Source organism: Nestor notabilis, unplaced genomic scaffold (assembly GCF_000696875.1).
Source record: "Nestor notabilis isolate BGI_N333 unplaced genomic scaffold, ASM69687v1 scaffold6753, whole genome shotgun sequence".
In the NCBI taxonomy this organism is placed as follows: domain Eukaryota; kingdom Metazoa; phylum Chordata; class Aves; order Psittaciformes; family Psittacidae; genus Nestor; species Nestor notabilis.
This window is the reverse complement of record NW_009923234.1, coordinates 42719-68505: the sequence shown is the minus strand read 5'-3', so window position 1 is coordinate 68505 and position 25787 is coordinate 42719. Positions and strand designations below refer to the sequence as shown.

Here is a 25787-nt window from a genome sequence, read left to right as displayed (position 1 = left end):
GCACAGCCCTGACCCGGCTGTGTGTCTAAATGAACCTCTGACCACTAGAAATGAGAGGAAAGGGATCAAAGGAAAAGTCTACACAGATTTGTGAGGAAAATTCTGAAATGGAAGGTTACAGTTAGCTTCTAAGGAGCAGCAAGGTCACAGAAGACAGGTACATGTGAACAAACTTAATTCTTATAATCACTCAGAACGTATTTGTTGTATTGCTCCTTTTGTTAAGCAAAGAACAAAGACCAGAGGGATCAGTTCCTTTTGTGTAGAATCTTAATGGTGTTTACTAGAGCTTTCTACTATGTTTAAAACTTAAAGAGTTTGGTTTAAGTTCAGAGCAAGGCAGAGAACCACTGGTAATTACTGTTCCTCTGTTTTGCTGCTATTCCTGAACTTCACCACCATCACTGTTATGTTATCGGGACATCCTCTGTAAAAGGACTGTAGCACTATACTCTTTGCACCGAAGTGTGGTTCATCCAAGCGTTCCTTGATGAATCGGACGGCTTCCTCATTGCTGAAAGCATCCCACAGACCATCAGATGCCAAGATCATGAACTCTGGCTGCAGTTTGTCCAGGTCAAAGGTGAGAATATCGGGGTCGGGAATGACAACATTCAGGTTCTTCAGAGGGTAATCTCCCAGCGAGCGGGACATGGCCAAGATCCCCTGAACGCGCCAGGAGCCATTGAAGCTGATAAAACCACCTAGAGAGAAACACCAACACTTAATGCAGCTCTTCTCAAAGTTAAAGCATTCCTCTGGCTTCCTGCCAGACCTGCCCAAAAATTCACCCTGCTGTATCCTGAGGCGTACGGATGTAGGGAAGAGCTGGCTTGTGGCTGCTAGTGCTGCTGCCACAGCTGAAGCAGAGAGGTCAGGAAAGGTTCTGCTTCCAAACAAAGCAGCTTCATGCTCTCTACTCCCCCAGAGAAACCAACTACTTACTGAGCACAAGTATTCCTGTACAACACAACTCCCTCTTCAGAAAGCCTTACGGCAGCGTTGAAACAAAAATAGTGAAAGCAAATCTTTACGTTCATGTGTCAGTAAACACCTCCTTTTTCTGTGTAGTTCATGTTTTTCCCATTTCAGAAGATCTATGAAGGAAACAACACTGAAAACACCCTGCAGCAGGACTCAAATCTCACTTTAAGCCATAAAGCAAAGAAGCAAGTGCAAAAATATTTATAGGCTTCTCTGTTCAACTGCCTTGAATGAGCTGTGTCAAAAAGGACCAAAAATACATGAACAAACCAACCACAAAATTTTACTTCAAGTCAGCAGGAGGCCATGTGAGATTTGACGGACTGATTTTACCACCACAGTGATTAAGGCTACTTCTAGTTGAAAATACATGGTTTTATTTAGGGGTTAATTATAGTGAGACGTGTTTTACATGGAAATCGGTGACTCTGACACAGCCAGCACCTGACCGCTACACAGTTGGGTTGTGCCAGGGAGGGAACTAGACAGTATTCAAGGTCCAAGAGTAAAACTGAGACACCTTCAATTCCCATGCACACCTTGGCGTGCCACTGTCTGCACTGTTCATAGCAATATTGCTATTTGTGACATAGAATCATAGAATAGTTAGGGTTGGAAAGGACCTTAAGATCATGTAGTTCCAACCCCCTTGCCATGAGCAGAGAAAAGTGACATCCAGTCACTTGACATGGAACATTAAAATGTATAACAAAATTAGGTGAACTGTTGTGTTTTATATAGAATCATAGAATGGTTTGGGTTGGAAAGGACCTTAAGATCATCTAGTTCCAATCCCTCTACCTTAAGCAGGGACACCACACACTAAACTGTGTCGCCCAAGGCTCTGTCCAGCCTGGCCTTGAACACCACCAGGGTTGGAGCATTCACAACTTCCTTGGGCAAACTATTCCAGTGCCTCACCACCCTCACTATGAAGAACTTCTTCCTTATATCTAATCTAAACCTCCCCTGTTTAAGTTTAAAGCCATTACCCCTTGTCCTACCCCTACAATCCCTAAGGAAAAGTCTCTCCCTGGCGTCCTTATAGGCCCCTTTCAGATACTGAAGGCTGCTATGAGGTCTCCACGCAGTCTTCTCTTCTCCAGGTTGAACAGCCCCAACTTTGTCAGCCTGTCTTCATATGAGAGGTGCTCTAGCCCCTGACCATCCTCGTGACCTCCTCTGTACTTGCTCCAACAGCTCCATGTCCTTTTTATGTTGAGGACACCAGAACTGTACACAATACTCCAAGTGAGGTCTCACGAGAGCAGAGTAGAGGGGCAGGATCACCTCCTTCGACCTGCTGGTCAGGCTTCTTTTCATGCAGCCCAGGATACGGTTGGTTTCTGGGCTCAAGCACACACTGAAGCTGGCCCACGTCAAGCTTCTCATCAACCAGCACCCCCAAGTCCTTCTCTGCAGGCCTGCTCTGAATCTCTTCTCTGCCCAGCCTGTAGCTGTGCCTGGGGTTGTGCCGACCACAAAGCTATCTGCTTTGGTGTTCATATAAATGTTCTCTGTGGTTATCAGCATGTTTTCTTTCAGTTCTGCTTTTCAGCCTATGTGCTATTTGTCAGTACCGTAAATCTTACAGGAGCATTTCCATTCCTGGTTGGCTGATCTAATCTGTAAATTCCTTCTGCTTTCAGGTGAAACTTAATTTAATGTCATGATTTACTGTTTTTAAAGCTTGGAACTTAATTTGTGTTAAAAACAGCAGAAACAAAACTTTTCAGCTGTGCATTTTCATGAATACGGAGTCTCTGTTACGAAGGTATTTCATTCCACAGTCAAGAAAAGGACATACTCGTGCGCTAACTGCAACCCCTCTTAGATATGGAGTCAAGCAAACCTTGTCCAGCTGCTGTTGTAGGTTTTGAGGGCGCCTCGCTTGAATGTTACACAGCCACCTACGCACCAGCCCAGGGTTTATTTCTGGTCCTACGTGATTAGGACTATAGTAACTGGTATGTAATAATGTACGTATTAGAATGACAGAGAAAGTAAAGTGGAATTAAGAAGAGGCAGTTTTACGTAGACATTTTAGACACAACTAGAGGACAGTGTGCAAGTGTGCACTTGCAGCCCAGAAAGCATCTAGCTCTGGGGCTGCAACATAAGAAGCATGCTGTCAGAACAATTCCAGAGAAAGCCACACAAATGCTCATAGGGCTGGAGCACCTCTCCTGTGGAGACAGGCTGAGAGAGCTGGGCTTGTTCAGCCTGGAGAAGAGAAGGCTCCAGGGAGACCTTAGAGCAGCCTCCCAGTGCATAAAGGGGCCAACAAGAAAGCTGGAAAGGGACTTTCTACATGGGCATGTAGGGACAGGACAAGGGGGAATGGCTTTAAACTGACAAAAAAGGGATTTAGATGAGCTATTAGGAAGAAATTCTTTCCTTTGAGGGATGTGAGACTGAAACAGGTTGCCCAGAGAAGCTGTGGCTGCCCCATCCCTGGCAGTGTTCAAGGCCAGGTTGGACAGGGCTTTGACCAACCTGGTCTAGTGGAAGATCTCCCTTCCTGTGGCAGAGGGTTGGAACTAGATGGTGTTTAAGGTCCCTTCAAACCCAAACCATTCTGTGACTCTATGATTCCACATGACAGCAAGGCCTGTACCCCTGACGGTACTTGCAGAGGAGGTAGCTGATGCTGTGCGCTCGCTGCATGTACTTACTGGAGCCTCTTCAGGTTGTGCTTACATGTTCAAAGTGACTTCTCGGTGCCACTTTCATGTAGCACCTGGAACTGCCTACAGCACAAGTTGAGTTCCTGTGGTTTGTGTTGTGTCTGTTGGCACTTCTAATATTTTCTTTTATAAAGCCACCCATGCAGAATACCTAAAAATGCTCCTGGAAAAGCAAACATTCTGCAGTGCTGGCTGCCACTGGAGAAGGAAAGGCATTAAAGAAATAGAAACTTTTTGGCAACCACTCAAACATTTTACATGTTAGTGAGAACTGAGCTCAGAGGATTATGTTCAAGGTGAATGACTTTAATTTCTATCAGTGACTGTCACCTTGTGGCTTTACAACTGTTTCTCCACAAGCCAAAACCACGGCTGTTTCAAGACTGCTGTCTTACACTGGTACTATATATATTGCTTAAGCTCCTGAACAGGAGGAGATTCCTTGTGTTTTCCAGGGAAACCAACATCTTTGTATCACAGGACATGCATTTCCCCTTCCCACAGGAACAGGTCAGAGTGGCAGGACCCCAGTCTCCTTCAGCTGCAAGATGATCAGCACCACAGCACCCATGAGCATGCATCAGCCAGCCTCTTGTGAAAAAAACCGCCAGACCATGACTGGTGGGTGCTGTGAACTGCACTGCCACACAGAGGAACCAGTAACTCCACACAGGATGTGGCACCTCAGCCCAAAATGGAGGGCCCTGCCCTGTGCTCTTAGGGGCTGACTTTCCTTTTGGCATCTGGCTGCGAGCTTCAGTACCAGTGGCCTCTCACTGCATTGTGGAACTCCCATGAGAAACCTGAGCAGTGGCTTCTGGGGCTGCTTGAGTCCCACTGGACCGATAAAAGGACATTTCTTTTTCTAGTTGTGGATTGACTAAGACTTTGTGCACAGTTGCTGGGAATGAGGAAAGGAGAGGGAATGAATTCATTCCCCATCCAATGCCTGCTGACAACAGCAAGCAGAGAGGCTCCTCAACATCCACCACGGCAGCCAAAAATGGCAGATTAGGTTAGACTTGTCATCCCCGCGTTAACAGCCCGCTGCAGCACAGACGACAAGTCAGGCTTTTCTTTGAGCTGCTGTTTCAGGCTGCCTCAAGCTGATTTATATCAGAATGTGGTTAAGAAGGGTATTTTCTCAGCCATGGCTATATTTCACTTTTAAATGAAATCTAATCCTACTAACACAAACGTGAAGTCATTTTGTAACTACCTACAGGGCACTGGGCAGTGCAGCTTGATGGTGCAATGTATAGTTGGAAAACCAAAATGTAACATAATGTCGTGGTTATTGTCACTTTCTTTAGGTCTACATGACAAGAAAGTAACCACATGGTGGAAAAGTCAGGTACTTGTCACAATAGCAATGTAGGCTTGATAATGCAGTTTGGGCACTTTACTTAAATTTTACACTTCCTGTATGTAAAGAAGAGATGTTCCCAAATGTGAAGTATCCAGGAGTAGTTTAAACTGGATTGTGTGTTTTTAAGCACTATGAGGCCGTATCAATAATGATAATAAATGGGGCAGTAGGGAACAGAGAAGCAAATTCATTAAATCACAAGGCTAAATAGAATTTTCTTGTTCTCGTGTTTAGCTGCAAGTAGTTATAACATTTATCTATTATTTTTTTTTCCCAAGTTTGGAAGTTCCTGCAAAAATCCAGGTTAATTTTACATGTTGTTGTGTTATCACACAGACTCCTAGACAAATGAAATTATACCATTATTTTTTATTCCTAAGTGAAGTCTTCTCTAAATGAACAGTTGCACAGAGGCCCTGGGCTTGGCTAAGAAGGAAGCAGATTTACAGGCAAATTTCCAGATTTCATTAATACATCCCCCAAGCACTGAGTTGAAGCAAAGTGAGACCAAGATTTTCCTTATTCGTTCTTCTTAGGATCTGTAGAGTTCTCTCTGGGGAACATACAGGACCTGTCTCTCTATCTAGCAGCAGGAAGGATCCCCATTGCTTTTACACCTCCTTGCCTACAAAAGCAAAGAGAGAAAAGCGCACATTGCACATACACGGGTGTTTATGCTGGTGTGAGCATGTGGGTAACCCGTAGGCTTTAGAATTGGTATATTCTTAGGGAAATACTTCCCATTTAGACTTTAAAGATGCTGACCTGGCAGGCAGTGAGGCAATGCCTCTCTGGAGGCAGTGCTCATTGGCAGGTTTAACACAAATGAGAGGAACTTTTTTCTTCACCAAACAATTTGCTGCTGCAGGCTGCTGTGGGAGCCAAACCAGAAATGGGTTCAAAAGAGACTTTGACAAATTCATGGATAATTGGCTATTAAACTTGATGATCCAAATGTAACTTTTCACCCAGGAGGTCGCTAAACTGAGAGGTGATGAAAGCAAGAAAGATTAATGGCAGAAAGGTTTCTGTTTGTCGCGTTCTTTTCCTACATTCCTGTTACAATTTACATGTTTGTGCTCATTAGCAGCCACTATATGGGAACAAAAAATAGCTTTGATGAATTAGACTCATGCTCTGCTTATTTGAGGAACTAAATCCAACTCAGCCTCTCACATAAAGGCTGCTGATATGGTTTGGTGTCAAGAAGCCTGTGATGCTGTTGCTCCTGTTTATTAATTTGCTCCCTGCAGAGATCACAAGGGAAGTGGCCAGGATGATCACCTGTTGAATGGCTGTTGAAGATGAAGGCTGCTCTTCTTACTCTGGTGCTGGCTCATTGAGGGATAGGTCAATCTGCTTCCATTTTTCTGCCTGCACCATGACATACCACTGAAAAGTGCTGCATTAATAATCATGGAATGGTTTGGGCTGCAAGGGACCTGAAAGATCTAGTTTGGATTCCATGTGCTGATGCCTCAGGCTGGTACTTTTCAATCTCTCTCAGGGGAAAAGTCTGTATTATTGACAGAATAGCAAACCTTCAATCCAAAGCAAAACTGTTATAACTCACCAGCTCTTTTAATCCTCTTCCTCTCCTTCAGCTGGTAAGGCTTGTGATCGTGTGACAAGGGAATAGCGTTCCCGTCCTTGTCACACAGGACTCCTCGTGAATCTCCAACATTGGCCACTGTGAGTTCTTTATCTGACAACAGTGCGATCAAACAGGTTGTACCTGGAAAAAAATAGAAGGGAATGGGAAGCAAAACAAGTATACGGGGTGTGTATGTGTGTGTGGATATATATAGATCTCTAAATGATTGTCAGGAAAGTATTCTTTCTATTAATAATGGCAGAGAGGGGCTGAAGTGGGAAGTGCTCCCCAGTCTCCATCTAAGTGGTGGCTTTTCCTAATGGCCAAGGAAAACAATAAGAGAAAAGCACATATTAACCTCAGAGCCCACTCACTAATTTCCTGAACTGCTAGTGCAGCAGTGGACCATGCAGGGGTAAAACAGAGCTCTCTCCCCTCATCCCCTCGAGAACCGAGGCCAGTTTTAAATTTTTTATACTGAAAAAAAAGAAAATATTTGACATTTTTAATTACTTTAACCTTTAAATACTCAGAAAATGTAATTAGTCATTGACCACCGCATCCTACAGGCATAGTATTTGCTGGCTAAAGTGGCAGGAAAAAAATTAGAAAAATCGGCTGGTTTTCAAGTGCAAATGCTGTAGTTTTATTTTCCTCATTTAACTGATGTGGAGTGAAATGAATGTTGAGCAAAGCAGATCCTATTAAGACCATCCATTTTCTGTATTTTCTCCTTCCAGTGAGTGTGAGCTGTATTCATAAAACCTCAGCTTTAATGGAGGAATATATAGGAGAAATACAGGAATATTATAAATACTTTTTGTACAGGCTTTGGACCAGACGTCACAATTTCATTCATGCTTTAGAACTGAAAGATGGCAAATTAAGTTTTTAGACACAGACTAACATTGAAAGGGAACATGCCTGGCACTCAATTCAGATTGCACAGGGCTGCTAAAATTGGTACAAGAGGTACTCTTGTATCCTTCAACAGTAAATAAAATTAACTTACTGGCAGCTTGCTTTTTGTTTTAGACAAGCAGTGAAGCACATGGCTGAGTTTTCACCACTGTAGTTAATTTACATCTGATTATTCATTTAAAAAAGGTTCATCCACAGCTGGGGCACTGTGGAAGCAGCACGCGGGGCCAGTCTGCCTGACCGAGGGTCCCAGTGATGAAACACAACCAAGAGCAGCATCACAAAGAAACACGTCTCTGCTTATACCTTTAAATCAGACAAAGATGGAGTTTTAATGAACTTTCACTGCCTGCCATCAGGGGCATCCTGACCACTGGTTTTGGTCCTGGGGAGCTATATTAGGGTTTAAGTCTATACTTTGTGGTCTTCAAGCTAAATTCTCATCGCTTCTGCTCGCTGCATCACTGTCCAAACCAGAGTTAGAAACTATGTTTTGCTGTTCCCATGTCAGTAGCTGAATATCCCATGACTGGTATAAATAAAAGAGCCAGTAATAAACCATTTGCGTTTAGATGCACTATGTTCTGAAGATTTATTTTTAGCTTAATGGTCTGTCTTGCACAGCAATAAACTAGAGCTATTTTTTCACAAGACAGTAATACATATAAATATATATATATGATTTTTTGCAATTGACTGGCACATTGCAGACCTAAATGGATATAGTTTCACATTTGTTGCTATAGCCCCCTGCTAACTGCATAGCTTTATGGCTCACCTAACAGTGGGACATGCAGAGGAACCTGTCCATCAGTATCACCAGAGGAACCCACAAAATGAGCTGCCTGCTCAAGGAATATCTCCTCCAAAGACTGAGATTGCACTGGCGGGTGTGAGGGAGGCTGTGCTGGAAGGGACACCCGCTGGTGCACGGTGCCTGGCCTTAGCACCCGGGAGAACAGACCCACTCCAACCCCAGAGGACTTGGTGAAAACACGAGTATCCAGACCACAAAGACAACAAAACAATCATGAGGGTACAGACTACTGGAGTGGGGGGCAGCTGGTCATTTAAGCAGAACAAAATGGGATTTAGCATTGGAGGGCACCTCATGCTCCACCTGAACAAAAAAAACCTAGTAACTCTGCAAATGCATAAAGCCCTGCTTCAGTAAGAAAATCACAGCACTAAACGGGAGCCTCCTTTGCTTTTATTTATGAAACTTTCTCAACAAACATTCAAGCAGCATCATGCTGACAATCTGCATAAGACCAGAGGGCTGGTACCTGTTGAAGCTGGTCTGAACTTCAGAGAGAAGCAGAGCAATTTGGGTTGAAAACAAAAGCTGTGAGATGCAAAACAGGGGCAAAAGTGAAAGCCCTGTTGGATGGGAACACAGAGCCAAACACAACTCCAGGAGGATCCCAGAGTGCTGCGGGCTGCAAGGCCCCGTGATCCACCACCCAGCTGAGGCTGCTTTCCAAAGATCACTGTTGTGGCTGTACCTGTAGCTGTCGTCCTGGCCTGACATCTGCCTTTGTAAATTCATCAACTCTCCTGTATGCAAGACCACTCTCCTGCTCCACAGATTGCCCCCACCTTCCCCTGACATCAGCCCAGCATGTATTTTTCCTACAAGTAATGATAAAAATTATGTTTCCTAGTAAAGCAAATAGTGCAAAGAACATCCTACAGCCCTGGCATTTAAAAAGTAATAGCTTCACATACACAGTAATTATTACCACAATTTATATAAACATTGACTGAACACAGCCTTCTTGGTTATATGAGCTGTGTGAATGAAAGTGAATGAGCATCTGAAACAAAGATAATTTCCAAAGTGATTCAGGAAGCATCAGTTGTTTCACGGTCCCTGACTGATGGCTGGGCTGTCGTTAAGTCCTTGACCTCATGCTACTGCCTGCCGTTACATGAGAAAGCAGACTTATTTTATGTTGTTTTCTTTTTCATCTATTTTTATTTCAGTCATTTAACCTTGTGCAGAGTTAGAAAACATTGTCCTCTTGTCAGCTGCCTCAGATTTAATGCAATTGCACAATGGAAAATTCCCAACATAACGGGTCCAAAATTGAGAACACATGTTATATTAGTCCCTTGATGCAGCTGCCTGAATAATACCCTGCTGAGCAGTTTACAAAGAAAATCACCAAAAAATTTAAAGCCTGTACTGTACTGGCTGCAGAGATGGAGAGGGTTTAAGTCAGGTAAGATCACTGGTGTTGTATTTTAGGATCAGACAAGGCAGCTTCTAAAAGTCAAGGCTGCACCGGCTCTACCAGTTTTTAGATAACTGCTTTATTGAAAGGAAGAAATGTCACTAGAGTGCAAACAAGACCTGGTTAATACATTAAAAGACATTTGAGACCCCAGGCATGATCCAGCTCACCCTGCAGCCGCTGACCATATCGTGCTTTGCGCATGGCATCAGAAATTCATGCTGACACCTGGCTCCAGATTTCCACTGGTGGGCAGCTCGGGATGAGGACCAGAGCTCTGGGGCTCTGTAGGGCCCATGGTGGTTGAAAAGTCCTCCATGTCCTCATTTCATCTTATCCATTCGCAAAATCTCAGTTAATCTCACCAGGTGCTCACCATATCACTTCTCTCTCTTTGCCAAACTTTCCTTCTGTATTCCAAGCCTTGGAAGCCCCACAGCTTTGAGGCCATCAGCACATGTAACCTCTTCCCTTCCTCTTCCCCTTCATCACTCTTTGACCCTGAATTTTTGCCTGTCTCTTGGTGAGCAATCACACCTCCACCCTGCCCCTACCTCACACTCTTAAACAGTCAAAGTCCCTGGCCAAGGCTTTTACTCCTGAACAACTGTCCTCCCCATACATGCCTTCTTGCTGCTTTTCCCAGTCCTCCCGGACCTGTTCCATAGCCCTTTGCACAGAACTGACAATGGAATAACAGCTCAGACCAGTCCTGCTGTAGTGGTGACTCCAAGTCAGATGGGAACTATGTTAAATCAACCCAGGCAGCCGCTTTGTAGTGAGCGTGGATCCCCTTTTGCAAACTGACAATATACAACAGCACCCCTGCGATGCTTGACACGGCAAAGCAGAGGTCTGCTGTACCCTTTGAGCAGAAATGAATTCAGAGCGACTGCAGGTCAAGAATTTGGTACTTACTTGATTGGGCTGACTAAAAAACAAACAAAAAACCAACTCAAAAAAACCTTTCCCATCTTTTTTTAACAGTGCTCAAGCTTGAATTCACACAATAATTAAGCAAGAATTAGTATTTTCGAGCTTCAGTAATCTCCGGCAGGAAATGGAATGACTCAGAACACTGCAAAAAGCAGGATAAACAGAAATCCAGATTTATATTTACTCTCCACTAGCAACTTGCACTGCATGCAGTTTCTTTCTCATTTATAGATCTGCATTTCTACTTGCCTTGCAGGGACTTCAAATCCAAAACAATAAGACTCCAGTAGTTTTCAGAGCAGGTATGTGCTGGTTTTGCCATTAATATCTGTCCTCTTTGCCCATCTGCCTCAGGTCCTCCCACTGAGAGCCAACATGAGTCTCCTGAATTTCTAGTTTACATGCTCTGCACATACCCCTCAGGCAATGCAAATAAAACTTCGATTATAGCCCAGGGAATAGGCAAGACTGAGAAAAACGCCGTAGGTAAGTATATGAGGAAGGGTAAGGGAGCTTCTTGCTTCCCAGTGGCCAGTAATGTGGATAAAAAGTGGTGTGAGACAGTCAACATCGTGAAATGCCACCTGTGTGCCCTCCAAGTGACCTGCCAACTCTAATCCAAAGCCATAAAAATAAATCTAACTATCCACTGCTTATCTATAAGATAAGCCATGATAAAACCAAGTAGCAGACATTCATGTTTCGTTCTTGATGCAATAGTGCAAGAACTACAGGGGCTGGAGCCCCTTCCTTGCTCTGATGCTCCCCAAACCGTCACATCTGCATGGAAAAGGAGGGATAAATCAGGTACTGAAAGTATCAGTTCTCCAAGCAAAAATGATCCCAACAACCTGTAACTGGGGTGGGATTACTGTAAAACCTTTTGCTGGATCCCAGCAATCTGTGCACTGCCACCTCCTTCGCTGGTTTCTAATCCAAGGCACCACTTTTCACATGCATTTTCAGCTTCTCTAATGACATCCAACCTCATCACGCAATTTGTGAAAGGCCAAGCTAATTGTGCTCGTTAGCAGTTCTTCATCCCTTACTCCTTTAAATAGCTACACAATTTCTTTTAGCAGAAGCTCTGCAGATGAGAGAAAATGCTATTATAATCTACAAAATACACAGTTTTGGCGAATTACTGAGCTAACTGCCTGCGAATGAAGTAAAGAGCTGATCACTCACAACACCTTTCAAAACTACAGGTGCATTTTTAAAGTATCCACCTCCTTTTCCTTAAATATCTTGCAAGTTGTACAGGACTGAAAAGCTTACACATCACAGAATCATAGAATGGTTTGGGTTGGAAAGGACCTTAAGATCATCTAGTTCCAACCCCCCTGCCATGAGCAGGGACACATTCAGCCCTGCACCCCCTCTGTGCTGGTGTTTCCTACAAATGAGCTGTGCCTGCCCCTTCTTTCAGCTAACAGAATTCTTCTGTAAAGCACAAACCTGAAAATAACCATTCTGAAAATTCAGGGTCTCATAATTTCTTAATCACCTCAACAGAACATTCCCCCACCCCCCAAAAAAAAAAAAAATTAAAATAATTCCTTCTTTTAAAATAGATTAAAGGAAACATCGGATTCTTAGAAATACATAGAAATCACTTCAAATCTTTATAAGATGGTAGCTTAATTTCCACCACAAAACATTACCTACCTGGGTGTCTGCAGCAATATTTTAAGATCTGATATTTGAAACAGAGAATCACACTGTATTTCTATTTAGATTCTATTTTCTGGTCTAATCCATGAGTATGTATCTATTCCTCTATCCTGTTTACCATATTATCTTCATCACACTTGGGATATACTTAGAGTTTAACAGATTTGTGCAGATGTTCCAACTCAGCTATGTAAAAGATACCTGAAAGTGTTTTCCAGGTAGAAGAACAAGAGCATCAGGTAACAGAAGTTAATTACTGAAACACAGAACCCGTTTTGGGCAGCCCCTCCATATTCCAGACCGCTCTGTCATGGACCCATCAATACCGCAGCGGAACGGGGAGCGCTCTGACCTTCGCGCCAGCCTAGTGCTGCATGATTAATTTCTTGTCCTTATGAAAAATAACCTTAATACAATGGGAATCTCCATTTCAGTCCAAAAGTCAATTTCCTGGCACTGCTCTCATATTTAGTTTCACCTGAACATCCCACTTAGCCGTTTAACACACTAGAAGTAGAAATATGTTGAAAACTGTTTATGTTTTTCTAGGTAGAAATCTCTTTATGTCACTAGGCTAATTAATGTGCAGAAAACCACACGTCAATCTCCTTTATGGACGGGCTTGGGCGTTCTGCAGCAACTAAACCTCCCATGCCACTTTGCAGTTATATGACAAATAAAAATGCCTACGCTAAGGTCTGTACATGAGAGGAAAAGAAACCTCTTGCTGACACTTCCCTCTGAGCCTTTGATATCCATGGCTGAAACACAGTCTGTGTGGTGACTGCAACAGCAGCGTTTGCACACAAACTATAAAGTCTGAATTCTTTCAATTGTAGGAGCTTCTGAAGCACTGGAAACTAAAATGACTGTAGACAATCATGCAATGTAAGATATATACAAAGGGATCCTGCTGCTGCTCTTTCAAACCATATTCCTATGGTAGTTCTAACCAGCTGCTACCTAAGCCAAGAAGCAAGAGTGAAGGGTCCAGCTTAGCATGAGGTTTCAAGATGTTGGGCAGAGCAGATGAGGTGCAGCCCCCAGCTCAAATGCAGCGTTCCCTTGCTTAAAAACACAGGTTATATAAACTGAAAATAACAGTTGTTGCTTTCAAGTAGGAATTACACCTCATTTCTCCCTCCCTCTCCCCCCATCCTACCTATTGTTAAATGTATTTCCCCAATTCCTAGATCTTTACAGCAGAACTAAAATTTAGGGGCCATGTAAGCTCAACATGAGCCGGCAGCGTGCACTTGCAGCCCAGTAAGACAACCGTGTTCTGGGCTACATCACCAGCAATGTGATCAGCAGGTTGAAGGAAGTGATTCTACCCTCTACTCCACTCTCATGAGACCCCCCTGCAGTACTGCATCCAGCTCTGGGGCCCTCAACATGAGGGATGTGGATCTGTTGGGAGAGAGCCCAGAGGAGGCCACGAAGATACTCATAGGGCTGGAGTATCTCTCCTATGGAGACAGGCTGAGAGAGCTGGGCTTGTTCAGCCTGGAGAAGGCTCCAGGGAGACCTTAGAGCAGCCTCCCAATGCATAAAGGGGCCAACAGGAAAGCTGGAGAGGAACTTTTTACAAGGGCATGTAGGGACAGGACAAGGGGGAATGGCTTTAAACTGACAGAGGGGAGATTTACATTCCATGTTAGGAAGAAATTCTTTCCAGTGAGAGTGGTGAGCCACTGGCACAGGGTGCCCAGAGAAGCTGTGCTGCCCAATCCCTGGCAGTGTTCAAGGCCGGCTGGGACAGGGCTTGGAGCAACCTGCTCTAGTGAAAGGTGTCCCTGCCTGTGGTGGGAGGGTTGGAACTTGATGATGTTTAAGGGCCCAAACCGTCCTATGATTCTAAGTAATCACATGGAAAAAGTAGGAACAAAATGAAAATTCCACTTGGAAACCTCCCCCCCTGCCCCCAACTTAATTAAAAGCATCCAATTTCTGCCAAGTCCTGGGATATCTCTGGCTTTACCCCAGCCCTGCCTAAAGGATCAAGGATGCAAAATTTCATTTGAGCCCCAGGAATTGACCTGCACTTTCCTGAGGTGCCTGAGCCACAGACACCAGGCTTACAGCAGCAGCTATTAATAAGGTGTCAGCAGGTAGGCACTAAACTGAAGACATACAGCTAGCAAATCCTTCACAAACAGTGTAAGTGGTGGCTGGTTTACGGATGCTGAGCACATCTCTGTATCCCATAGCCTTAACGAGGCTGTTCAAAAATCCCCATTGTGGCTGGCAGTTGTATCCGACAAATGGTTTTTACTACGACTACATTATTCCTCACCCTCTGGGGTGAGATTTTATGAAGGACTAACACCCATCAGTGGCAGGGCTGTCTATCAGGCTGCAGCTAATTTCATGGAGGACGACTGTAAATACCTGCTGTGCTCTCCAGCTGGCCCTGAGGCAGTTGGATGATGGATCACTCACTCATCTTAACTCCTGAACAAATACGGAACTTATCATTACACAGGCAAAGCTGTACAGCAAGGCACTGTTTAGGAGTTTTTTATTCAGTACTTCAGGTGTACTTCCAAATTACAAATACAAACATGTACACCATGGAAAAGGATTGTGGTCTTTGTATTTCCCACGCTGGCAGAAGAGTGGGAGCAAGATGAGGAGGGAAAAACGGGTGGGGAGCAATAATGCACCGGAATTACACACAATTAGGGAGGTTTGTGGTTTAATTCAAGATTCTCACTCTGTCCCCCTCCCCTTCAATATCCAACAGACAAAATTTGCCTATGCAGATTTTACTGAGCTGTAAGTTGAGGCTGGCTGGCCTGAGCAAGGGTGGCAGCTTAAATCAAGCTGGTGACCTTTCCCCTTTTTGGATTAACCTAACTCAGGGGCTAATAATCTTCCAATACCTGGCCAAAAGTCACTTTGGACAGTACTTTTTTCCTTCTGTATTTCCCAACTGTATCTTCCTGTTCCCTGTAACAAACCCTACTTTACCCATTTGCAAACTCAAAACATCCCCATCTGCCAAACGTCTGTTTTCTGGGGGCAGAGCTGTTACCTCCCAGCACATGGCTGAGTGAAAACAGAATAGTTTTGGGGGAACTTTTGTATGAGTTCAGTAAATTCAACTGGCAGCTGAAGCCCAGGCAAAAACCTTTCCAAGGGCAGGCTCAAGCCATTGGCAGACAGCGACTGCAGCCCCTAATCCCAGAGCTGATGGACAAGATGCACATGGAGGGAGCAAAAAGCACAGATATTGCTGAAACTCAGCAACTGCCGCTGTTACAAAGGTATTATGGCATGAAGATGAGCCAGGTTTTGCTTGTTTATGACCAAATTCTTTACCTTAATGGGTTGTTACAGATTATGGATAGGGTTTTAAATAAAGCTTCACTTGAGAAGAGAAAGCCTCCTTTTGTTCTTGCTCCTTTTTCCTCCTACATCTCCCCATGTATAATTCAAACACCAAGAAATAATGGAAAAGGCTAACAGTGATTGATTGTGGCATGCAATGCAGTTGTGCATGTAAAGCAGGGCTTAGCAGGAGCTGAACGCTGCTGCAAATGGGGAGAGCGCAAGCGTAGAGCACACAAAGATGTGAGCAGGAGTGCAAGTGAGCTGCAGAAACACAGCAGCACCCTTAGATCATAAATCCTTGTGCATGTGCCTGTGCTTGATATTATTACAGTATCACAGAATCATGGAATGGTTTGGGTTGGAAGGGACCTTAAAGATCCATCTAGTTCTAACCTGCCTGCCACGGGCAGAGACACCTTCCACTAGACCAGGTTGCTCAAATCCCCATCCAACCTGGCCTTGAACACTGCCAGAGTAGAGGGGAGACTAAAGGGGGAGAATCCTCTCCCTTAATCTGCTGGTCATGCTCCTTTTGATGCAGCCCAGGGTATGGTTGGCTTTCTGGGCTGCAAGCACACACCGAAGCCGGCTCATGTTGAGCTTCTTGTCAACCAAGAACCCCAAGTCCTTCTATGGAAGGCTGCTCAATCCATTTTCTGCCCAACCTGTAGCTGAGCCTGGGATTGTCCTGACCCAGGTGTAGGACCTTGTACTTGGCCTTGTTGAACTTAATGAGGTTTGCATGGGCCTACCTTTCAAGTGTGTTAAGTTCCCTCTTATAATGTTTTCTTTTAATGATTTCCTATTAAAATGTTTTCAAAAGAATGCAAATATTACCTTTTCATACGTGATGTGGCAAAACTATGGGTATGGATGATATGGAGCAGCAATACTGAAGATACTCATTTAAATACTAAAATCTAGCAATTGTGGGTGTAATGAAGGGTTTTGCAAAGGTGTAGCCGGTGATGGGTTTGGGCCACTGCACCTTGCTACACCAATGCTGTTTGCTTGTCTGGGTAATGATGCAGGAAAATTTAATAAGGATCTCCAAACGGTCTGTCAGGTTTGTAAGAAGAACAAACTTCGCTGCCTTCACAAGACCCTTCGCTGTCTTCTTTGCTACTTACAAGACCCTTCAGGCTCACGAGACCCTTCAGGCATTTATCTCTGCATCCATCATCAGATGACAAACTTCCGCCGAGATGGATGGCTTTCTTCCAGAGGCCTGAACAGATATTCTCTCTGCATACATGGAATGTGCAGCAAACTGTGTCTTCAAATGCTATCTCTGTCTGACATGTTTTTAATAAATTCTAATTAAAAAAAGATTAATCCATGCTCACGTCTACTCATGCAACACGTGCATCTGAAATTGAGGAAAAGCACTACAGTATTGAAAGCAACTGTCTCAACCGAGATTCAACAGAATTGACAGGTTTTCAAATGACATCCAACAAAAAAGTAAGCAAAATAAACCTCAAAAAGTGGTTTTAATTCTGCAGAGCTTACATATTTTTAAAGTCTTTCATTAGGCCAAAGATACAAACAGGGAAGATGTCAGTTGGGTGGGTCATAATGCAGCATCCCTGAAAAATCCTTTTAGAGGGTTGAAGGAACAACCTTTCCTGAATGCAGGAGACCTCAAATCACCCCTCCACAGGGCACCAGCCAGGACCAGCTCTACCACAAATTATGGCTGAATTAAGTAACCACCTAAAAACTAGGTTTATGCATTGAAGATGCTTTCCAGACTTAATTGATAAGTACACAGAAAGGAAATGTCCAGTTAATATTAAATACTAATTAAGTTAGTATTATAATTAGATTAAAATCATTAAATGGTTTCTAGAACATTTTCTATTACACTATTGATTCTCAGCACTCTGCAGAAACCAACTATGTTGGTTTCTTCTCTTTCTTCAGGACTTTGGTAAAAGTAGGAATTTTAGTTTTAATTGCTACAAACGTATAAATACCAAAGTGAGGAGTACAAGGCATTCATACAGTAAGACTGAAAACAGTTACATCTGCTTGAGTGAAAATAGAATGCTTCACGTGAGTAATACAAAATTCCCCAACACAGCCCTACAGAGTCACCATTGCACTTACACTGCACAGAGGTTTCACCAAATATATAGAAATATTTTTTGTTATTTTATAAAATATATAAATGTGTTTACAAAATACTCTGAACCAAATATTGTTGGTGTTTATGTCGGTTCTGAAAGAAGGGCTGCTGGCTGACAAATTTAAATAGCTAAATACCTACTTCAAACATGCATGAGGAAGTGAAGAATGTTTCACAGGCACCTGTCAAAGCGCTATTTCTGCTCTGAGCTTCTGCTGAAATGTTATAATTATATGAATAATAAAAAAAATGTTTTAATGGAGCAGAAGAATGAAACACACTTGGGCTGGCTTAAATACACACCTGTTGTTTACAGACAATGCCAACAGTTTAAAAAGCTGGAAGGCCACAACACAGGAAATCAGAGACGCACAGTTTATGTTGAAGCTACACCCTGAAATGTAATTTAAATGGTTTTACGTGTACACCTACAGGGACACTTAGGCTGATGTTCAGCCCTAGTTAGAGCTGCTATCTGTGTTTTACCTGTGAGCAAAAGTTAATTCACAGACAACGGAAAAGACCAGCCATGTTTAGGAAATGACTCTTCACATACAAAAGCGGATGCTTAAAACAAACCCATGAATCACCCCAGAAATGCTGTTTTCTTTCCAGTGACTACTGAAGAGCTCTAGATAAATTGGCCAGAATCCGATGTCTATAATGCAGATACAAAAAGTAGAAGAGACCAGCTCTACCCTCAGTGACTACCTTGTGATTTCTGCTGTAGGTACTAGTCCTCAACAGTAAAACAGAGCCCTGGTTCATGGTGACCAAGTTTAAGCTGTATATTTTATGTGTAAAAGAAATTAAATAAGCCAAAGAAAGCATGGAGTGTAAGGCAGAGGTTAAATAAATTCAGCAGTAATCAGCTGGCTATAAAAACTTCTACTGTGTTATTTGGAAAAGGCACCATGGTGAGTTCTCACTGCAGCAACCAAAGACCCAGAGAAGGGAGCAGGTTTAGATTATGTTCTTGAGATCAAATACCTCAAAATCATTTAAAACCGGAACCTGAGCTGGAGAGAAAGCAGTCACCCGCAGTGCCCTGCAGGCCACACTGGTTTTCTCCTTATCAGAAGGAAGCCTCTGGCACAGCAATGAACATTGCCCAATGCAATGTTCCAGCACTGGCAGTTACACGGCTGCTCTGCCGACATGTTTGCGACGTATCAGAAAATAAATGTACTGGATTGCTGCGCCCCTGTCAAGGGATGCTCACCACAGCACACAGACCCCACTCAGGAACATCTCTTAATATATAACAGAAACACATAATCTCCTATAACCATCCTTTGCCTGTACATGCTTTTTCTTCAGAAAAATACATCGCTTCTGGCTTCTAGCTTTGTCACAGCTTCTTTAGAGCTCTCCCATTGTTGTTCTTCCATATTATGTGCAACCCACTGTCTTTGCAACTGCTGTTTTTGTCATGTTCAGCGTATAACATTCCTTCCTGCTAAATCCTTTAAATCCATCCTAAAAACTTATCTAAAGCTTTTCAAACATTTTTCAGGCTCAGGCTATTTCATTTTTGGCAGTATTACATGTTCTTGCAGGACTATTATCACTGTATAACTGTGAGATTACAGATGTCTGCTCTTCCCAACGCTGTCAGCAGAGCAAGCCCATACTCTACCTTACTGGTAATGGCTGTTGCTGAGCTTGGAAGAGAAATATTCCTGAGACTCCTTGCTGGGGCAAGGATTTAAACACCTGACAAGCCACCACTATTGAAAGTGTGTTCCCACATTTCCCTGAATACCAAGCCCTCCATGAAAAGGACCAGTCAAACACACACCAAAAGCATGGTCCAAGTGAAAGTGTGCATTGTAAGACAATATTTTTTATTTATTTATTCTAAAGAAGGACCCAGCAAACCCAACAGGTTTCTTTCTGCATTTTTAATGGCTCACTGCTGAGCATGAGCCACTTTGCGATAAACATCACAGCAAAGATAATTTACTTTATCTTCACTGCAATGTAGCATAATGATGGCTTTACCTGGTAAAGCTCTTTGGAGTGGGAAAAAAGGTTTTTTCCCAGCAGAGGATTTATTATCCCAAATTATAGGGTATATTTCTGATACAATTTTACTGCTTTAATTCTCTCATTTTCTCCTTCTAATTGCTTTTTCTGGGGGAAAACACCTGCCTGCACTGCCAGATAGGGAGCCCTGTAATTCAAAAAGGGGCATCACTGGCCCCTCGATGATTAAAGTTAACTTTCTCTCAGTGCGACCACAGTAGCACAGGCTTCGTGTGAAGCAGCTGGATTTGCCAATCTCTTGGGCTGAAGTTTAATCTTGGATATTTTTGCTTTACTGTATTTTTGCTGGCAACAGTAAACGCCAACAGGATTGGATCTATGCCAAGTTGCAGTCCTGAAGTCAGAATGAAGGTCTGAGCCTTGGATTTGTGCTCAATGAAGGTTTTCACAGCTGCAGCTACTAGAGAAACCAGACCCGGTCTTCTGCAAAGCACAGAAATACAGGCTGATTACAAGGAGCTGATTTAATTCTTTATCATTTCGTTATATATTAAATTGTACCAGGACTAAAGAATGGAGGATGTTGCATGTTCCTGTTTTGAAGGACCGTGAGATTCCCAGGGAGAGCACAGCACAGCACCTGGGCATGGCTGTGGAAGGCAGAGTACAACCCGCATAACTCATCCAGAGACAAAGTCCAATGTGTTGTAGTGCCAATGGCCACATTTTACCATATTTTAACCAGAAAAATAAACTGTGTTGCTAAAATTGGAGTTTTCAGGCAATTTGAGACACAGACTACTAGCATAAAAGCTCGCTTTAAGCAAGACTATGGTACTGACAGTGAGTGTCTCAAGCAACGTGCACATCAACTATATCTAAAAGTTTTCAGATGAACTCTAACGCCAACTGTGCCCACAGCGTCCAGCCAGGCATGAGCTCTGGGTCCCCCATAGAGGATGTGTGAAGGAGCAGCCACCTGCTTTCCTTGCAGTGGGCTCCAGGAAACACAAGGCACTCCAGCAAATATTAGCTAAGAAAACATGTTCTGGGCTGACATCTGGATGCAGTGCCTAAATGTCAACATCTTTCATGTCTGCTTCAGGGCACTGAAAAATGAAATTAACCTTTTTTGTCACACAATAATGAAACTCAGTTTCCATAGGACTTTGAGAAAGAGAGGCCACCCATTAAAGAAAAACTTACCGACTACAGTACAAAACCACCTGCAGGATCTCCCAGCAGCCTTTAGCTACCTGGCACACTGGAGTTAAATGTGCCAAAGTGCCTTTAAATACCTAAACTTGTATTTTGACAGAGTAGTCAATGACTACCGCAGATGTTTAGAGATACTATAAATCAAAGAAATAGGACTAACATCCAACGAGGATTAAGCAGGAAAAAATAGTCTTGCACAACTTAACCCAGCCTTAGCGAGTGAAGAATGCCACTTTTTAAAACAAGGGATTTCTAAAGACTATGAGGGGATTTGTACCCATCTGTCGCTTTTGGCGTGCTTTCATTTTATAAAGCTTCCTTAGTCAAACTTCACTAAAAATCTTGTCAACATTTGACTATTTTTAGATAAGCTCATTTAATTTGGTAGCTCTGATATATTGATTTCCTAAAGGGAATGATTTACAAAAAGAGGCATTAGGATGTTAAGTCCATCAAAGCTGCACATAATTAATATTGCATGCTGCTGGAAAGGCCAAATTAACATGCAAAATTTTACCAAAAGCCCAAGCCATTTTAGAGTTGTTCTGTTTTATTCTGGCAGCTGAATTCTACCCACTTTGCTAGACATCCTTTGGGCAAAGGGAGTCAGCTGGGGGTGAGCACTCTGTGAACCATTGGAAAACGGCCCTTCCAAGAGGGATGGAAAAGCTTTCCCTTACTGTGGAAGTGCTCCTCTACATGCAACACCCTGCTACAGTCAGCTTCTGAGCCCCTGGTATCACGTACCTTAAATATCTAATTTCTAGTTTCCCTGGATGACACACAATAGAACTCCAGCTGCTCATGATTACAGAAATTAAACCCTTGACAGTGCTCTTTGGAATGGGTTTTGTTGATGTCTCATGTAGTCCCCTGCCAGACAAAGTTGTATTTTCCCCTTACATCACAATCACTTTTATTTTCACAACTGTGATTTTTAAAGATTGCTTTCTTCATTTTGTATGTACCACCAGCAGCTTGATCTTCTCATTACATTGATTTTGGTACAGAAAAATGCTAATAAAAATGTCACCAACACAACTGCTTGAGCACTGCTGAATAGCTGGAGCACTCAGGATCATGAACAGCTGCTGCAATTATATTTAACTATCCATTTTCTATGCTTTGCTCACAATTGGATCTTACTTCAAGAGCAGGTAGCAGCATTTCTGCTTTTCTAGTAAACAAGTGACATGATTAGAATGATGAGCGAGCTCCATCTCCATGTTTTAATCTTTTTAGAGGTGTCTCTACCTGATTGGGAAGCTGAAATTCTGGCTTTCTCTTTACAATGAGCTGTGCTGTCACTCCATTCTGAACACGTGTATATGATGGGACTTTTCTAAACTAGTTATTTACGTAACTTCTCATTTCCACAATTGTTTTATTGCATGATATAAATCCCCAAATGTGCGTTTCAAGCAATTTAAATCTTTATTTTCAATACACAATTTTCAATAAAGGAAAATGATTTCTTTTACCCTGACAGGAGTCAGCAATTTCCTCCACTCCATTTTCTCCTTCCTGACAAACCTTTATTGATCAAAATGACTGGAGAAATGAAGTGACCAAACCAGGGTAAAAGATTTACATGATTCATTAGAATGGTAAATTCTGCATTAAAAAAGACACACAGGAGCAACAGAAAGCAGCAGTTTTCAAAGCTTATTTTTTATGCATCATTAAAAACAGGCCATATGTGATTAAACAAGTATCTTGTGCCCTCATTTTAACTCTGCTGTCCTTCTAGAACTCATATGACTCCAAGCTCCTTAAGTCCATGACATGTATAGTCTGCAAACTGCACGCTGTGAGGCTTCAGAGCATTTGGGATCAAAACAGTTTAAGAGAATCAGGCTTATTTATTGGATGAGCGTGTGAATATAATTGATAAAGTAATAGAGCATTGTAATTACTTGAAGTTAGTAAAGCTCACAGCCCTGTAAGTACCCAGAACGCACAGTCTACAAATGGCTTTTTAAGTTGCTTCAGTGCCTTTGAGATCAAAGTAGCTTAAGAGAATCATATTGCTACTGAGTGGGAGTCTGAGTAGGAGGCTGAACTAAGTTGATAAGTAGTTCGAGCATTTTAAGTACTTCAGGGTGCTGCAGCATGAGTATGAAGTAATAGGACAAAATAACACCAGCTTGTTGTTGCTTGGTTTTCCAGAGGCAGGCTACTGATGAGAAACACAGGTGATGGTAATTTTAGCAGGATGCCACCTAACCAAACAAATGAGTGATCCACTTGGGCTGGTGTCTGGCAAGTGCGATCTAAACAGGATGAAAAACCCAGCTATGAACTTGCGGCTTCTGCCTAAAGCAACTGGAAGGAAAACTTGGAGCTGAGCTCAGTACAGTTCTGCAAAGGCACTATGGTGTCAGGTACGGTCAGGGGAATAAGAGAACAAGAAATTGTCACTGGGGATTAAGAAAAACTCCAAAATGAGGACATACTAAATATAAACTGTCATCTCGTACTACAAGGCTGCCTGAGGCTGGTTGGTAGGGCTGCAGATGAAAGGAGATGGTGTGTTGCAGCTCTCAGCCACGAGTGGTTAAAGTGGAGAAAGAGTGAGCAGTGTTTTTCAAAAGAGCTAAGAAACAAAGGCCACAGAGATGTGATACTGGGGGGAATGCAGTGAGCAGGCATGATACACCTGGAGTGGAAACATGTAGCTTGTCCATACAGACCTCCATACAGACTGCCAGTCCACTTGTTGCAGTGAGTACTAACTCAGCAACAAAATAATGAACTGTTCATTTTGTTTGATCCTTTCTTTACAAGAATAGTTAATTTCAATTTACTTAAACATAGTTAATTTCAATTTACTTAAACACCAAGAAACTGGGTATGATTCAAGGGAGTAGACATATAGCATACATAGGCGGCTATTCTGGAAGATCAGTGAAAAACATCAAAAGCATCTCTTTTTTTTCTCTGTAACCATAAAGACCACCACGCACCAGGACAACTCTGTGAAAGATCTAAAAGCCGAAAAACATTTCAAATGACTTTAAAACAAAATGCTAGTGAAAAATATTTACTGTAACTAAGAAAACCTCAAAATTATTAAGATACAAATAGTAAAACTGAAACTCCTGTAACTGCACTGTCAAAATGCCTCTAACAGTCTACAAATTACCTGGGTCTGCCCCTCCACATGCATCATGTCCCATTTAAAAACCAGCTTCTGTGACTATCTAGTACACTCTTAGCTAAGTAAGCCCCAAAAGAAGTTAGCAGTGAAGGAGAAAACAACAGAAACCAGGTGGCACCACTTGCACAGACACTGAAGAGGCACAGCAAGATCAATCAACATCAGTGCATTACAAAGGACAAAGTACCGCTAGAAAAATAACTGTCCTTTCAGCTAGTTAGCATTCAATCACTGAAGTGGAAAATTTTCTATCTCAACTTGATTTGAGGAGAAAGAAATGCTTCACTGAGTCACCTCATACCTTTGAGGACAAAGTTCAACCTGCCAGCACAAACACTAGTATGCGGAAGAAAGACAAAGTGAGTTTTCTACTTTTCCCAGTAAAATGTAACTTAAAAAACCCCACAAATATACCTGCTTCATCATAGGATACAGTCAATTTTTCCAGCATTTCTCGATCAATGGATAAAATCTGCTGTTCCAGGATGGTCTGGTAAGACAACACGCTATTCTCCTTGTCCTTCTCATAGTCTTGAAGGTGTTGTTTCAGGACTTCAGGCAAGCGGGACTTCACATATTCTGCTGCCGACTAGGTAGAGAAGAGGCAAAGGTTTAATTAATACATTCGCTTTTAAAAAACTGTATGCATACCCATAGCTTTTTTTTTTTTTTTTTAAATTTAAAGCATTCTCAAATATAACTCCTCACAGTGAGGCACTCTTACTGCTGCTAACTCCATGGTGCAAAATCCACAGGTCATTTCTTTGCGAAAATGACCCCTGCCCACCCAAAACTTCCAAGGAGTCAGGGATATAATGGACCAGTTCCCCTTGAGGCATAACCAACTTTTCAGCAGGGAGTTTACAGCAACCCAGAAAGAGTTATTCATGCTGGACAGGATGCACGTATACCACAATAGTTCAACTTCTTCATTGTTAACATAGTTTGAAAATATGACTATGAAATATAATGTCTTTATTCTAAATTTTAAAGTACAAAGTGGAATCACTTCACCTGCCATGATACAAAACAGGCTTAGAGAGGGAGACAGAGGTGAACATTTAACAGCATTAAAAAATGACACATATATATACATACACACACACACACACACACACACAGAGAAAAACCTTGTAAATTTTTTTCTGTGACTGCTCAAGGCCATAAGGAAACAGAAATTAACACAAGGTGGCATGGTTGTACTGATGTTATGGAGCCTTGTGCAAAACCGTAAATGGTAGTAACTAATAAGAGTGTGTGTAAGAGTGGGTGTCTCTGGAAAGGTGCCCGTCCCCCACAGCCTGGCCACCACTGGAATAGCTCCCTGACTCGGGCCTTGGTCTCAGACACCCTGGTGAGATGCAAACACAAAGCAGCTTTCTGCTTTTTAAGCAACAGCATCCCTATCTTGCAAGTACTACACTCCCACTATAAGAGGGGCTAGAAAGTTCTTCTTTCTGCCATCGTGTTGGGCTTGGTGTTGTGGTTTTGTTTTCTTGTTAGTTTTTTTTTTTGTTTGTTTGGGTTTTTTTTGTTTGTTTGGTTTTTTTT

At 42.6% G+C, this 25787-nt stretch overlaps 1 protein-coding gene across 1 annotated transcript; it reads right to left on the bottom strand.

Annotated features, from left to right (window-relative positions):
• Positions 1–357: 357 nt before the first annotated feature.
• PPM1L (protein phosphatase, Mg2+/Mn2+ dependent, 1L) lies at positions 358–24834 on the bottom strand (the record flags this gene model as incomplete). The annotated part of the gene is given in 3 exon segments (XM_010012042.1): positions 358–704; positions 6614–6775; positions 24651–24834. Coding segments are annotated over 3 exon segments (693 nt in total), but the record flags the coding sequence as incomplete, so codon positions are not given.
• Between the last annotated feature and the right edge of the window lie 953 nt (positions 24835–25787).